At 35.6% G+C, this 13,082-nt stretch overlaps 1 protein-coding gene across 6 annotated transcripts; it reads right to left on the bottom strand.

The window, feature by feature from the left end:
* Positions 1–4,782: 4,782 nt before the first annotated feature.
* LOC113722448 (KH domain-containing protein At4g18375-like) lies at positions 4,783–12,661 on the bottom strand. 6 transcript variants are annotated; one of them, XM_072065388.1, is made up of 9 exons: positions 12,392–12,661; positions 11,354–11,965; positions 10,539–11,033; positions 8,816–9,055; positions 8,452–8,718; positions 6,648–6,703; positions 6,450–6,546; positions 5,315–5,457; positions 4,783–5,201 (listed from the first exon to the last, which is right to left on the bottom strand). In XM_072065388.1, exons 2-8 carry the CDS (start codon positions 11,930–11,932, stop codon positions 5,326–5,328), a joined length of 1,866 nt encoding a protein of 621 aa, XP_071921489.1. In that variant the 5' UTR covers positions 11,933–11,965; positions 12,392–12,661; the 3' UTR covers positions 4,783–5,201; positions 5,315–5,325. The 6 variants fall into 6 exon arrangements, 5 of the variants coding, with proteins under 5 accessions (XP_071921489.1, XP_071921488.1, XP_071921487.1 ...); XR_011821254.1 differs by lacking the exon at positions 6,648–6,703; XM_072065387.1 differs by having other exon boundaries at positions 4,783–5,457; positions 12,396–12,661.
* Positions 12,662–13,082: the final 421 nt, after the last annotated feature.

Here is a 13,082-nt window from a genome sequence, read left to right on the forward strand (position 1 = left end):
CCAGAAGAAAATGAAATTATAAGAAATTCAATAAGCTTTGTCCCTATAAAAAAGTTGGAACTTAAACGAATCGAAATAAATATTTTACATATAATGTAGCACTCGACAAAACCAAAGCTAATGAGAATCATAAAAATATATCAATTGATAAATGCCAATCTAAAAATGATTGATGATTGGCTAAAGTGGAAAGATGCGCTCCAATCAAAATCGGATTCACTAGCAAAATAAAAAGTTACACCAGAAGGTGTAAAGCTAATTGAATATAAATGGAAATTTATATTATATATATATTGATAGTTTCAAGGTGATTGGAACTCCTGAAAGGTTATCAAAAGCTGATGCAGATTTAAAAAAATAGAATTTGAGACTAAACATTTCGAAAGGACAAAAGTTTACAAATTATGCATCTAAAAGATAATAATTTTATTCATCAATTTGCTTATACCTAGAAGGTACTAAAGCGATTTTTTTATAGATAAACTATATCCATTAAGTATCCGATGGTCGTAAAAGTATATTCATTAAGCATCTAATGGTCGTTTGGTCACTTCATTATGGTAAAAATCCTTTATATCACGAGAGAAAAATATAAAAATTCATAGTCCTGAAATACCATAGTTTAGTGCAATTTGTGCACTAATATATTTTGCAAATTGTTTAAGACTTGATATATCATTTGTTATGATTTAATTTAACTTCTCTCCCAAATGACAACATTGGAAAGAGAAAATCTGGCAAATTTATTTACCAAGACATTACCAACTACAATATTTGAGAAATTGGTGAAAAGTTTGAAATGCATTGACTTAAAGATTTCAAATGACATTTACAAGAAGTGGAGTTATAAGCAATATTAATACACAAGGAATAGTGTACTCCTTTCTTTCACTAAGCTTTTTTCCACTACATTTTTTTCTAATAAAATTTTAATGAGACTTTTTTGGTATAATGGACATCCAAGAGGAAATATTATGAAATTAATGCAATGATAAGTATACTCATTCATTTCAACAATAGATACATTGGATCATTCATCCCCTACAAGGTTCATTGATACATTTATATACATTCTTGTAATTCATTACTTTTTAATGAAACTACTAAATTTATATACTTGAAATATTAAATTCATGTATTTATAATAATGTTAGTACATGTACCTTTGACCTTGTAATACCTATAAATAGAGGACATGGAAGCTTCATTTGTAACTTTAAAACCTTAAACGCATGGTTGAATGAAAGAAACAATTACTCTAATCTCCGTCTCTACTTTCCCTTTAGTCACCATTTACTTAGTTCATATTTTATTAGTTTCACAACAATGTTCAAATTTCTAGGGACTCAAGTAGCCTTTCACTTAGTCAAATAAGGCAAAAGTTAGCCGGCCGACCCCAAGCACTAGAAGGAGGTGGAAACAAATCATTTTATATAAGGTGTCATCCTTTTGGCTGCGCAATACAACCCTCTTAATATGGGACTTCACATATTACACATCTTATATCGTCTTTGAGAATTTTCAATTTCTATATCGCAGATTACTTGAATATTGTACAACTTTATTTCTGAAAAGTTAAATAAATTAGCATAAATAACTGAAGACCAATAATTGTGACAATGTGGAAAATGACTACAAATTTGCTATACAATTATATGCCTTTAGAGGCAATACATCAGTCCTTAGAACAGTGAACTGCAATGAGGATGCTGAGAGTACAGAAAAAATGCTGAGAATGCTGAAAAATATCAAACAATCAAATCATGCAGATTGTAGCACCCAAATTGCAAGTGCTGTAAGGATGCTAAGACTGCTAAAAAATCGAATAATGCAATTATGCGTAAAGCATGCAAGGCACAAAAATACCAAATATACCATTTGAACTCTGCACCAACTACAAATACGTTCATTCTGGATAATCAAGTAGCAAACATACATCAAAGAAGCAATCAAACAAAACCAGTGCTGCGCCATATTGTTATTGTGAAATGAATAGAATTTTGTCACCAATACACAAATACACACCGGTTCATAGACCTTACCCTCGAATAACTGACAGAGAATTTGTAAAGTAGTAAAACATCGCATCATGGAGCAACCACATAATACCAGCACTATCTTTCTAGCATTTTCACCACACTACACCGAATCAGATAGGAAAGTAGTTATCCAACTCGTATAGAGAATTAAAGAGAACAACCGCACTAGTACAATTCCAAAGCAAAAATAGCTTCACAACATTAACGTACAGGGGCTTCCAAGTGGGCAAAACATTTGTTTCTCAAGAGAGCTTCCTATTCGCCAAATTGTAGTACAAGCCAGTCCTATGTATACTTAAAAATAGAAGTCTTAGGATAAGTTCCTTTAGCATCCATAAAGTACTGCTATTTGGTCTGCCAGCATGCTACTCCTCAGATTCAGCACTCCAAGAAAATCAAGCCATTATGAATTATGAGGCCCATCTCCAAGAGGGTACAGCGAAACTTCATCACATCAATGAATCAACAACTGCCCACTCTGCAAACTCCTCAGAAACTAGTATAGACTGTCACTCAAGGACAGCATCAAGATGAATGCACTTTTCATCAGAAGAAACGGCTGTAGTATGGAAATTTAAGCCGGATTTCTGCTTAGGCTGTGGATAATCCACCATTCATAAAGAGAATGCACTGGAGATTGAACTAACTTAAAGTGAAGGAAAAAAGTCTAAGCTAGAATAAGGTCAATCAATCTCAAACCAAAGAAGACAAGCAGAGCAGAGTTATTAGCTTACAAGCAATATATGGTCTGAGGTATGAATTAGAATCATCTAGGTATGCTAATATAGAAAGATGAGAGAAAACATCAAGTTTGCTGGGGTTAAAAATATGTTATTTGTGTGATGATATCCATGAAGTAGCTTCAAAACCTCATTATAAGACCTAAAAATCGACCAACATACAGGGATTGTAAGCAACAGTAAGACCTAAAACTCAACCAACATATAAGGATTGTAAGCAACAATAAGAGCGGCTTGCTTTAATAATGTGGGATCAGCCAGGAAGCGACTGTAGCATCAACAAGAACAGCACATTAACACTTGGAATTCCTAATCCAGTCGCCAAAATGCAAATGGAAAGGAATATCAAACGCCTGCAAATTTAATGGATCATTTTAATGATTACTACATATTACACTTGTGTACAGTAATTACCTGCCAAATACATGGAGGCACATTGAAGTGGAAATTGAAATATTGATGACAAAAACACACATGAAAGTGGAAATTGAAATATTGATGACCGAAACATTTTTCAGTGGCTGAAAAGACAGATTCTCAACCACCTAGAGATACAAATACATTGTGATGATGATAGGTACAGCAAACACTGAAGGAAGTTTGTCAGTGAAGACAAAGCCATAACTCAGATCATGACACAAATGATCTGTCATAAAGGTTGTAACATCAAGAAAGTTCATGGAAGCATGGATGAACTAGGGTGAAATGTTATGAGATGTTATGAATGATATCAACTGTTTCTTGTCCCTAAATATTCCATAGGAATAGCATACTTTTAATTAGTTTAATTTCAGAAAATGCACAGAGTTTCTTTAACACTATTGGCCTGATACCTTCTGATATTATGATGGCTCATTCAGCTGGCAAATTGAATAAGTGGGAATAGAAATCCATTCTTTCCTTCTAAAGACTAGCTATTTGGGGCATTGATAATAACACCTGCGGCCTTAGTCTTAGTACAAAAAAAAGTCTAAAGATTCCTTCTGCTTTCTAAAGCATTAATCCTGCATTTGGTTTTCACCAGGTAATGGCTACAACAACCTACGGTTCAGTCATTAAAAAAATTAAAAATAAAATGAGTTTTGGGCATGAACGAGTCAATTTTCTTCAATACAGCTACTACTAATCCCAGGATAACTGAAACTACCCTTCCCTGAGGGAATATTACATCCCAGATACATGGGATTAGGCTTTTAACTCAAGCTTATAATTCCATGCAGAAAGGTAATCAGACAATACAGTAAACTTGTAAACTTGTAATCCATCCACTGTAGTCCCATTATCAGGCTAACCAAATAAGCCTAAGGATGCTTCCACTTGTATAGGTATTTAACACTTCGGGATATGAGGATTCCATGAGAGTAGGTAAGACTGTGGGGTGGATTTACTAGACTCAAAACCAAAAGGAAAATTTGTTGAGTTATCAAAAGATTATAGAAGTACTCGTAACCCATTAAGAAGGGGAAGAAGTAAAAAAGATAGTAGCTCGAGCAACTGATTAACATGATCAGAGGCTATATTGCTATGAAATGATATACAAATCATCAAGATTACTCCAAGTAGAGTAAATACTAAGTTGAGTAAAAAAAAGTCCCTCAAGGGGAACTTAAGAATTTCATGAGGCTGCTTGTCAAAGAATAATAAGTCGAGAAAGACAACCAAATGAGGAGCAATTGAGCAGAAGGAATAAAGAACATGATAAGTGGTGCTTGCATTCTGTTTCAAGAAGGCTAAAGGATGAACCCAGATTACGTTCAAGCTTCTAAGGGATGTATTTATTCTCATAGAATCATCAGATTAGCTTTTCCGCTTTATATTCATGCAGTCGATCAATGAGAATATCCAGTGTGATTTCAAAAAGTCACAGAAAGGCCAAATCGAATATTGGACTTTGTCCTGAGTACTTCATACCCAGGTCAAGCAAGATTATCAAAAAATATGAGAACTGGAACATTTGTCATTGCCTGTTTTCTGTAGTCAGTAGCTATCATGTGGTAGAAGCATTAGGAACAGATAATGACCAACTACATTAACCACTCACCAAAAATGAAGATCATTCTAAAGAAGCTGATAGGAGGAGGAGGAAAAAGAAAAAACAGAACATTCCATGTTCTATGAGTTGGATGATTATGGACATCATAATCTGACACAAGTACTAAATTGTCAGAGCAAAGCAATGACAGAATAAGATCGAATCGGCAGTAAACAAGGCTAAGAACTACTAAAGCAGTATGAAAGGAAAGAAAACATCCGATTAAGCTCTAAGGAAACCGCAGATTGAGTAGATTCTATATGGTACCACAGCTACGCCCTAAATGCCCAGAGAACAGAAAATGAGGATAACCTTCCAGCATCATCTATCTAGATGCTTTTATCGACCAGCATCATCTATATAGATGCTTTCATCGACAGAATGCAAGTCCTGGAGAAGGTCACAGAGATGAAGGATCTCAGAGAAGAGAACCTAAATGAAACTAGAAAGGGAGAGTTCATAAGAAACGTCTCAGTCTTAATCCCATCAGAAAGCCAACATGCCTTGATATAACTTATGTGGCCATTATAAATGCCTGAATCAAGTTTTCAGCTGCACGCTTTTGTTCCGATGTACCAGATATTACAGCCACGCGATCGCCCCTAGAGAATTTCGATTCCGGGATCTCTATAGTTGCTCCAGATATCTGAAATAGAATGATTGCATGTAAAACTTCAGATTAACCATGAGCTGAATAAAAGGAGACCCATGCTTAGAAATCAATAAAGAATTTCCAGTTATTCTACTATTTTTCAGGAGTAATTCTGAAAAAGTACTTTTACTTGGCAAAAGATTTATTAGCACCCCTAAGGTTAATTACTTTATCTCAGAAACACCTTTTTTATGAGGCAGAAATTGAAAATTGAAGCTTTTTATTAAAAATGGATTAATTAAAAGCCACTGCTTGGAAAATCACTCTTAATTGGCTCAATAATGGTTATGATTAAGCTCTAATTTAAAGTCTCTTAATTTGAGAATCACTTCATCAAAAGCAACCATTGGAAAACACTCTTAACCACTGAACAGTGAATGCATGAACTATATAGCATCACTCCAAAGCATAAATTCGGGAGTTCTGAAACAAGAGCTATCAAATAAAAACCCAAGTCATCTGGCTAGGTGTACACCTTTTGCAGAATATGAAACTCTCTGCAGAGGAGAATAGACTGTCAAACGTTGAAAAGAACAAGCTCAAGGTTCAACTTGGAAAAAAAAAAGAAAAAGGAAGAAGAGAGGGAACACTTGCTTATGTAGCAGAGGTTGGCAAGCTGAACAATATGCTACTGTAAATAACAAAGTGAATAGCCATGAATTACACACTGGACAATTGAACCCTCAAATCTAAATGTCAAACAAGAAATAGAAGATAAGGACATGAATGTTCCTCAAAGAAATAATAAAACATAAGGCATCACACTAGTAAAAGTTATATGAGAAAATCCCAACATGCAGTTTTTCCAACATAGTGGGGCAAGAGAACGGTTGACCATACAATTACCTCTATAAAGCAGAGAGGTAATGGTCCTTTTTATAGGTCAAGAATCCTTTTATTGTATACGTAATCTATGTAATATATCCCTTGCATAAATTTAAGTGATAGGACAACTTTAAGTAAAAAAACTGTAATGGAGGATCAACCTTACGAATATTCTCGAGATTCATTCCCCCTTTCCCCATGACTTTGCCAACTGCATGTGCAGGAACAACCATCTCCAAAGCAGAGGACTGAGGCAACCTGCTTAGAGGAGCTTCATTTAAGAATATACAACCAAGAAAATGCGGCAAAACCTAGATAACTAAGTTTAGTAAATTAACTTCTTTACATGCACTACTTACCCTCCATAAACCTTTGATGAATATGTAGGCAAAGAACCATAACTATTGTCTCCAATCTGTCAATATGGTACGATCAATAAGAAGACCATCTTAACAACAGCAAGAAGCAGCCAAATTTTGAAACTAAGGCTATTTTAAATTGTTCTTTTATCATTAGAGAATTTTGGAAAAGTATCACTGTAGTACTTTATTGGAAAGGGTATATTTTTGGGTGTTAAAAGAACCTTTTCCAAGCATTTTTTTTGTCCAAAAATTCAAACAAATAAGAGCCTAATAATACATAAACACAAACAATGCATAAAACAAATACAGAGCGAATCTAAAGCATCGAATAGGTTGACTACACATTAATTTTTTTTAAAGCAACTGCCATTTTCCATATATTTCCTAGTCATCATTCTCCACTTAAAAACCAATCATCATGCATATCCCCATTTTCAGGGTAAATGAATGGGAGTCCAAACAACTATTTTTACAGGTGCCCAAATCACCAATTACAAGTGATGTTAAAACCTCCCATGTGAAATCATAAAAAATATCAAGATTAAAGGAAAATCCACATATCTCCTCATCAAAACCAATTTGATACGAAAAGCTAATGAGATTTCAAAAAAAAAGCCTGACATTCACCGATGAGATACAAAAATCTTACAGGAATAATTTACTAGAAGCAGTCCTCTGCCTCTTAGTCCATATGCCCGAGTTCTAAATTTGGCCTTAGTATGCCTCTCAGTACTTTGTTTCCTTGTTAATTTGGGGTAATAATAACAGAGTATCTTTGCAGTCCACGGGCAGCACAGATGGAGGAGATACTATCTTATCTCTATCCATAATCTTCACATAGCCTAAATAGCTACTAATCCTCAAAAAGAAAAGGACTTTTGCTATAAGATTACCTGTAATTGCTGCAGTCAAATACCATTAAAGGCAAGCCAAGTGATACAAAACGCCAATTAGAAGCTTAGGGCAAAGTTGCCTAAGAAAAAGATTATCCTACCAGCATTTCCCCACGAGTACTCTATCTTATGGCTTCTTCAAATTCCCAAAAAAAAAAAGAAAAATAAAATGATTCACAAAAATCACCATAGGAATGCATTATTTTCTTTTGAGGCTCCATAATGGACTACGCAAAACAAGGCTTTAAAACATGCTCAAACATACCTTTTGGGAGACCAAGCTTTCAAGGAAGAGGCCCTTCTTTATCTTAGAAAATGTTTTATAATCATACAAATGAAAATCACTGGATAAATATTAGCGATGTTCCCTGTGGGCCCAAAACCATTCTGCATATACTACCAAGTTAGGTTACAAGAGCTCCAAACATCACAAAGTTCTCAGGCTCCTAGCCACATAACAGTAAGTAATCCAAGCCAATCCACCTAATCTGATTACACCACATCAGCTGACTACTAAGAATTATAAGAATGAGCAACTCGAAGGTTGCATATAAATTGATATTGCAGGTAAAATACTTCTCACGTTGGTCCAAAAAAGAGAACCTGAAATGTATCCAGCCATGCAAAATTAGAAAAGATTTTCATAGGATAAAGATATGAGGAAATACGACAACACAACAAGAAGTAAATTTTTGTTGAAACAAGGAATCAAATGTCAAAGTATGCATGTTTCAGTGCTCATAACAACAAAAGAGTATAATTGTCCAATGTAGACCCAAAAAAATGAATAATTGTCCAATGTAGACCCAAAAAAAATGATATTTATAAAGAATAGACTAAAAAATTCCTTATATGCTATTGCTGATTTCGGTGGAATAGTAAGTACTCAAGTCAACCTAGAGGCTTACCGGAAATGAACCATAACCATAGAGGCTACTTGATGAGAGCATGCCAACCCCAGCCCCAGTTTCAGCTCTCTGATCATAAGTTAAAGGAGCAACTGAAGGAACATTGGGCAACATTGAGGGTACTGGAAGGCCAGCAGCACCAGAGTAAACAGAATCAAAACCACCAGAAGGATGACGAACTCCTTCGTTGCCCTTCAAGACATCGTCACGAAGCCTCAAAACTATCTGAATCAGTGCATCCCTTACACTACTAACTTCGCCAACCACCTGAAGACAGAAGATAAATGTTAGCAATTTAGAGAAGTGAAGTTTAGAAAGCCATAATTGAAATTCAAAAACATTATTCAGGCTAATGGGCTTGGACCTCAACGAGTTCATCATCAGCATCGGCACATTTTGGCATCTCATCTTTGGAGATACGTACATCTGCTTTAGTTCTTTTCCTAATTTCATTTATAATCGAACCACCTTTTCCAATAATACACCCAATAACCTTAGAGGGAACAAGAAGACGCATGGTCACAGTGTCATCTTCCTCATCATTAATCTTGGCTTGCAACAACAATACAGCCTCAACTGCAATGGATTTCTGATCATCTGATGACTGCCAAAAAAACCAGAAGTACAAAAAGGAGAATTGATGAGGGACAAAATACATCACATTAAGCGATTACAGAAACTAATTCTCCATAAGTTGACCTTAAAACTATTTGTATGAGGACGCCTATTCAACTTCGTGTCACACAAACACACACACACACTCTCTCTCTCTCTTCATTCAACCCAGTAAGGAGGAGAATCCCTCCACTTGTGCCTTCCAGATAGTGTCACCAAATACCACAATTGCCACTAGCAGTCAAGCCTCTGAAATTGATCAGAGGCAAGAAGTAGCATCACACCATGATGAACAGGGCCATGATAGTTGCATATGGCATTCAAGTGACACAATAAAGGACTAAGACAAGGTTGTTCATTATAACATTTTGGGCATGTGGGGTTTGGCCGGAATAGTAATGTAGATTGGCATCTCATTCTCAGCCACAACATATCCAGGATTAAGCAAATTTGTTATTGCCTTGACACATGTTTGGATTGATTAAATGGGCAAAGGCATCACTTATCAAAAGAAAAATATACAATCACTTCAGTTTTTCAGACCACTCGAAACCAATTCCTCCTCTACCACGAATGCACCTCCTATCCATTTTCCACCAAATCCTTTCCTCGAACACGTCAATTCTATAACTCATTGTCCAACACAGGAGATAAGTAGAAATAAGACATATAAACTCAACTAACATGGCATATCCAACAACCACAATCCTCTGGATTATCAATAATTTTTAATACAAATTATGGCAACAAGAAACTATGATGATCGTACTCCATGGCCACAGATTTTGAGTTGAAAATTTTGAAAGATGTCAAAGAACTCAGTATTGGAGGAAGAAAATATTATCCGTCTATGTTACATGGACTCTCCATTTACCCCTGCCACACCCATGTCAACACAATATGGCACGGACAAGGGTGTGGGATATGTGTCAGATATGGTAAAACAGAATTGGGTGTGTTGACCATAGCAGACGTGGCTACAAGAGGAAGATGAAAAGAAATAGATGAGATGGGATACTCGATGAGATGATATAGTTGTAAATGAAGATGAAGAGATTTTTTGGTAAAAGACAAGGACTTGAGTTTGAGTGTAATAGCTGGACTCAAGATGTTGAGGGTAAGAATAAAAACTGTTACTATAAAGATTGTGCTCTACAAACTGTTACTATAAAAACTGTAATAGCTGGACTCTCCATTTCTTAATGTGCTCTAAAGATTGTGTCAATGTCAAATGTCAAAGCACTGACTCATCTTTTTACATACATAGGAAGCACTATAAGAAGACAGGCATGGACATATATTATCCCTTGCACCCAAGCATAAAATGGTTCCACATCCAAGTTGCTCGCAAAATGAACACTACTGCCTGAGGAAAGGTATTAAAAAGTTAAATGTGTCAACAGCATTTGACAGTTAAAAATGAAAAAGTAAAATGTGTCAACAGCATTTGACAGTTAAAAATGAAAGCATACCTCTGTTGAGATGACAGTGATGAGACAGTCATCACGATTGGCCTTGGCATCTTCTACCTCAATACGAGCACCACTAGCCTGCCTTACACTTTTAATGGAACTTCCTCCTTTACCAATAACACGGCCAATCTTACTAGATGGGCAGAGCACCCTTGTAGTCAATTCCTCAGATTTAACATCACTCCCATAACCAGAAACTACAGGAAGAGCAGATGAATAGACAGGAAATGTACTCCCAGTTTCAGTATAACCTGGAAACTCAGGTACGTGTCCAGGATCTAAAACAGAAGGAACAGCTCTGTGTGGCACAATAGGATCTACACTAGGGTACAGTCCAGCAGCAGGGTAGATAGGAACATTTGAAGGGATAATGATACTTGGTGGAGCTTCTGGTATGGTAGTATCAAGAGGTATATCTTCCTTGGGACTAAACTTATACATGATTGCTGAAATTGCAAAAAGTGCTTTCTTCACTGCCTCTGGTTCTCCAGATATCTATTTGCAACATGAGCAACAGATATCACAAAAGCACACGTTAGCAATGGAAAGATACTTTTTAATGAAACATCGGTCATTTAATATTGACAAGTTTGGAGCTAAACATGATATCTGTTAAAAAAAAATTGCAAACTAAAATTACTTGCCATTATAATTGCCACTTCACAACCAACCATGACACCATAAAACTCATATGCAACAACAGGATTTTTCTTGGAAAGCATCTCTCTGATCTTGCAATCATCCTTTATTTTTTGGAAAAGTAAATTTACCTAATCATAATAAATACTAAATTTCAAACATAAAAAGGAACTAACCAGAATAAAGTTGTCAAAATCCAAAGCACAAGAATGAGTTGGATCACTAGTATCCTTTGCTGTAATCTTAATATTTGTCTTTGTCTTGCTTCTGAGCTTCTTGATTGTGCTTCCAGATTTCCCAATAATGTTCGCAGATTGGCTTGACGGAACAAGAATTTGGCATTCCTCCTTATCTTTCCGCTTCTTATTGTCAGACTCGCCAACTGATGCGATAGCATTTGCAATTGCAAAGTGAACCTTGAGAAGTGCATCCTGAGCAGCACAGAGAGGTTGCTTTTCATTGAATTCATCATCAATCTCCACATCTTCTTTCTCCTTAACATAGCAATAAATTGTTATAACTCTATCATTAGCCCCAGGAAAAGGATCCACAACCTTAACCTTCGCCCTTGTCTCTTGTCTAATGGAATTTATCACTTTCCCACTCTTTCCAATTACACTTCCTATAACATTATCTGGACATAAAATCCTATATACAATCAACTCATCGTTACCCTTCTGGTCTCTTTCAGTCCTCCTTTTCTGGTTCTTACTATCACCATCATCCTTCCATGGACGCTTCCCAAACTCCCCCATCTTAAACAGTCTGAAAAAACCTCCTACCAAAATCTGAAACCCAAAAAAAATATATATATCAAAAAAATGGAAAAGATAACTTCCCTGAAAATCACAATTTTCCCACGGGAAGCACAAAAGTAGTATCTTTTTTGACAGAAAAAACCACTTTTCCATTTGTCAAAATTGCAAAGAACCCAAGAACCCAGATAAGCTAGTCGCAAGAAAACCTACTAAATCAAATATGTACAAACTAAACCATGTTTCGTAAAGGATGCGTATTTCTGGTACTCATTTCTCAATTTTCAATACAACTAATCAAAACCCACTAAAATGCAATAAACAAACGATTACAATTCAGAAGAACTCTAAATAACTCAGCCTTATGGCTTCATTCCACTAAACAATTCGAATAAGAATTTCATTAGAAGAAAAATAAAGAAAAGGAAACAAAAATAAGGAGAATCAAGAAAGAAATACCTACTGATACAGAGAATTCATAGCTATTTTTGCAGCTGATAGGATAGCCTAAAGCAACATTTTAGATTGCATCAAACGTCATCAAGTATCCTCCAAGATTGAGACTGAAAATCGAAACCCTAAACTGAAAACAAGAAAGTCTGTAACCCCACAACTGCTGTCAGTCGAATTTAGGACTAAATGTGATGTCAGTGTAAAAAGGACTTGGATTTTTCCCCTTTCAATTTTCACGTAACAAAATATTTCCTCAAAAAAAAAAAGAAAAGAAAAGTGAGACAAAATCATCAATGTACATCAAACTTTACGGTTCAAGCCAACGTTTTCAGAACCGGATCGGACCGGCCAGTTCGACCAATTGGATCACGAACCGGACATGTCACCGGTCCGGTCTAGTGCTAAAGCCATAAGTAATGAAAAACCGTTGAAAATTGGGTGAATCGTATGAACCGTTAAAAACCGTTCGAACCGTAAACCAACGATTTTTAAATTTTTTCAAATATTCACTCAAAATTCAAAGCAAACAATATGAATGGAGCTCTTGGGATTTGAACCCAAGTCTCCACAGTCACAACAAAAGCTTGTTACCACTAGACTACACACATGATACAAGCTTTTTTTATGTACAATGCTATATCTTAAGTTAAAGACTAAAATCTAATTAAACAAAAGGAAACCCTAGCACTAAGACACA

This window comes from Coffea arabica, chromosome 9e (genome assembly GCF_036785885.1).
Source record: "Coffea arabica cultivar ET-39 chromosome 9e, Coffea Arabica ET-39 HiFi, whole genome shotgun sequence".
Taxonomy (NCBI): Eukaryota; Viridiplantae; Streptophyta; class Magnoliopsida; order Gentianales; family Rubiaceae; genus Coffea; species Coffea arabica.

Excerpts from the sequence above, each read along its gene's own strand:
- LOC113722448 (XM_072065387.1), bottom strand. The coding sequence starts at position 11,932 with ATGGGGGAGTTTGGGAAGCGTCCATGGAAGGATGATGGTGATAGTAAG. Across the intron at positions 9,056-10,538 it reads TCACTGTCATCTCAACAGAG|TCATCAGATGATCAGAAATC; the intron begins GTATGCTTTCAT and ends TTTTTTTGGCAG. Across the intron at positions 8,719-8,815 it reads CTGATGATGAACTCGTTGAG|GTGGTTGGCGAAGTTAGTAG; the intron begins GTCCAAGCCCAT and ends TTCTGTCTTCAG.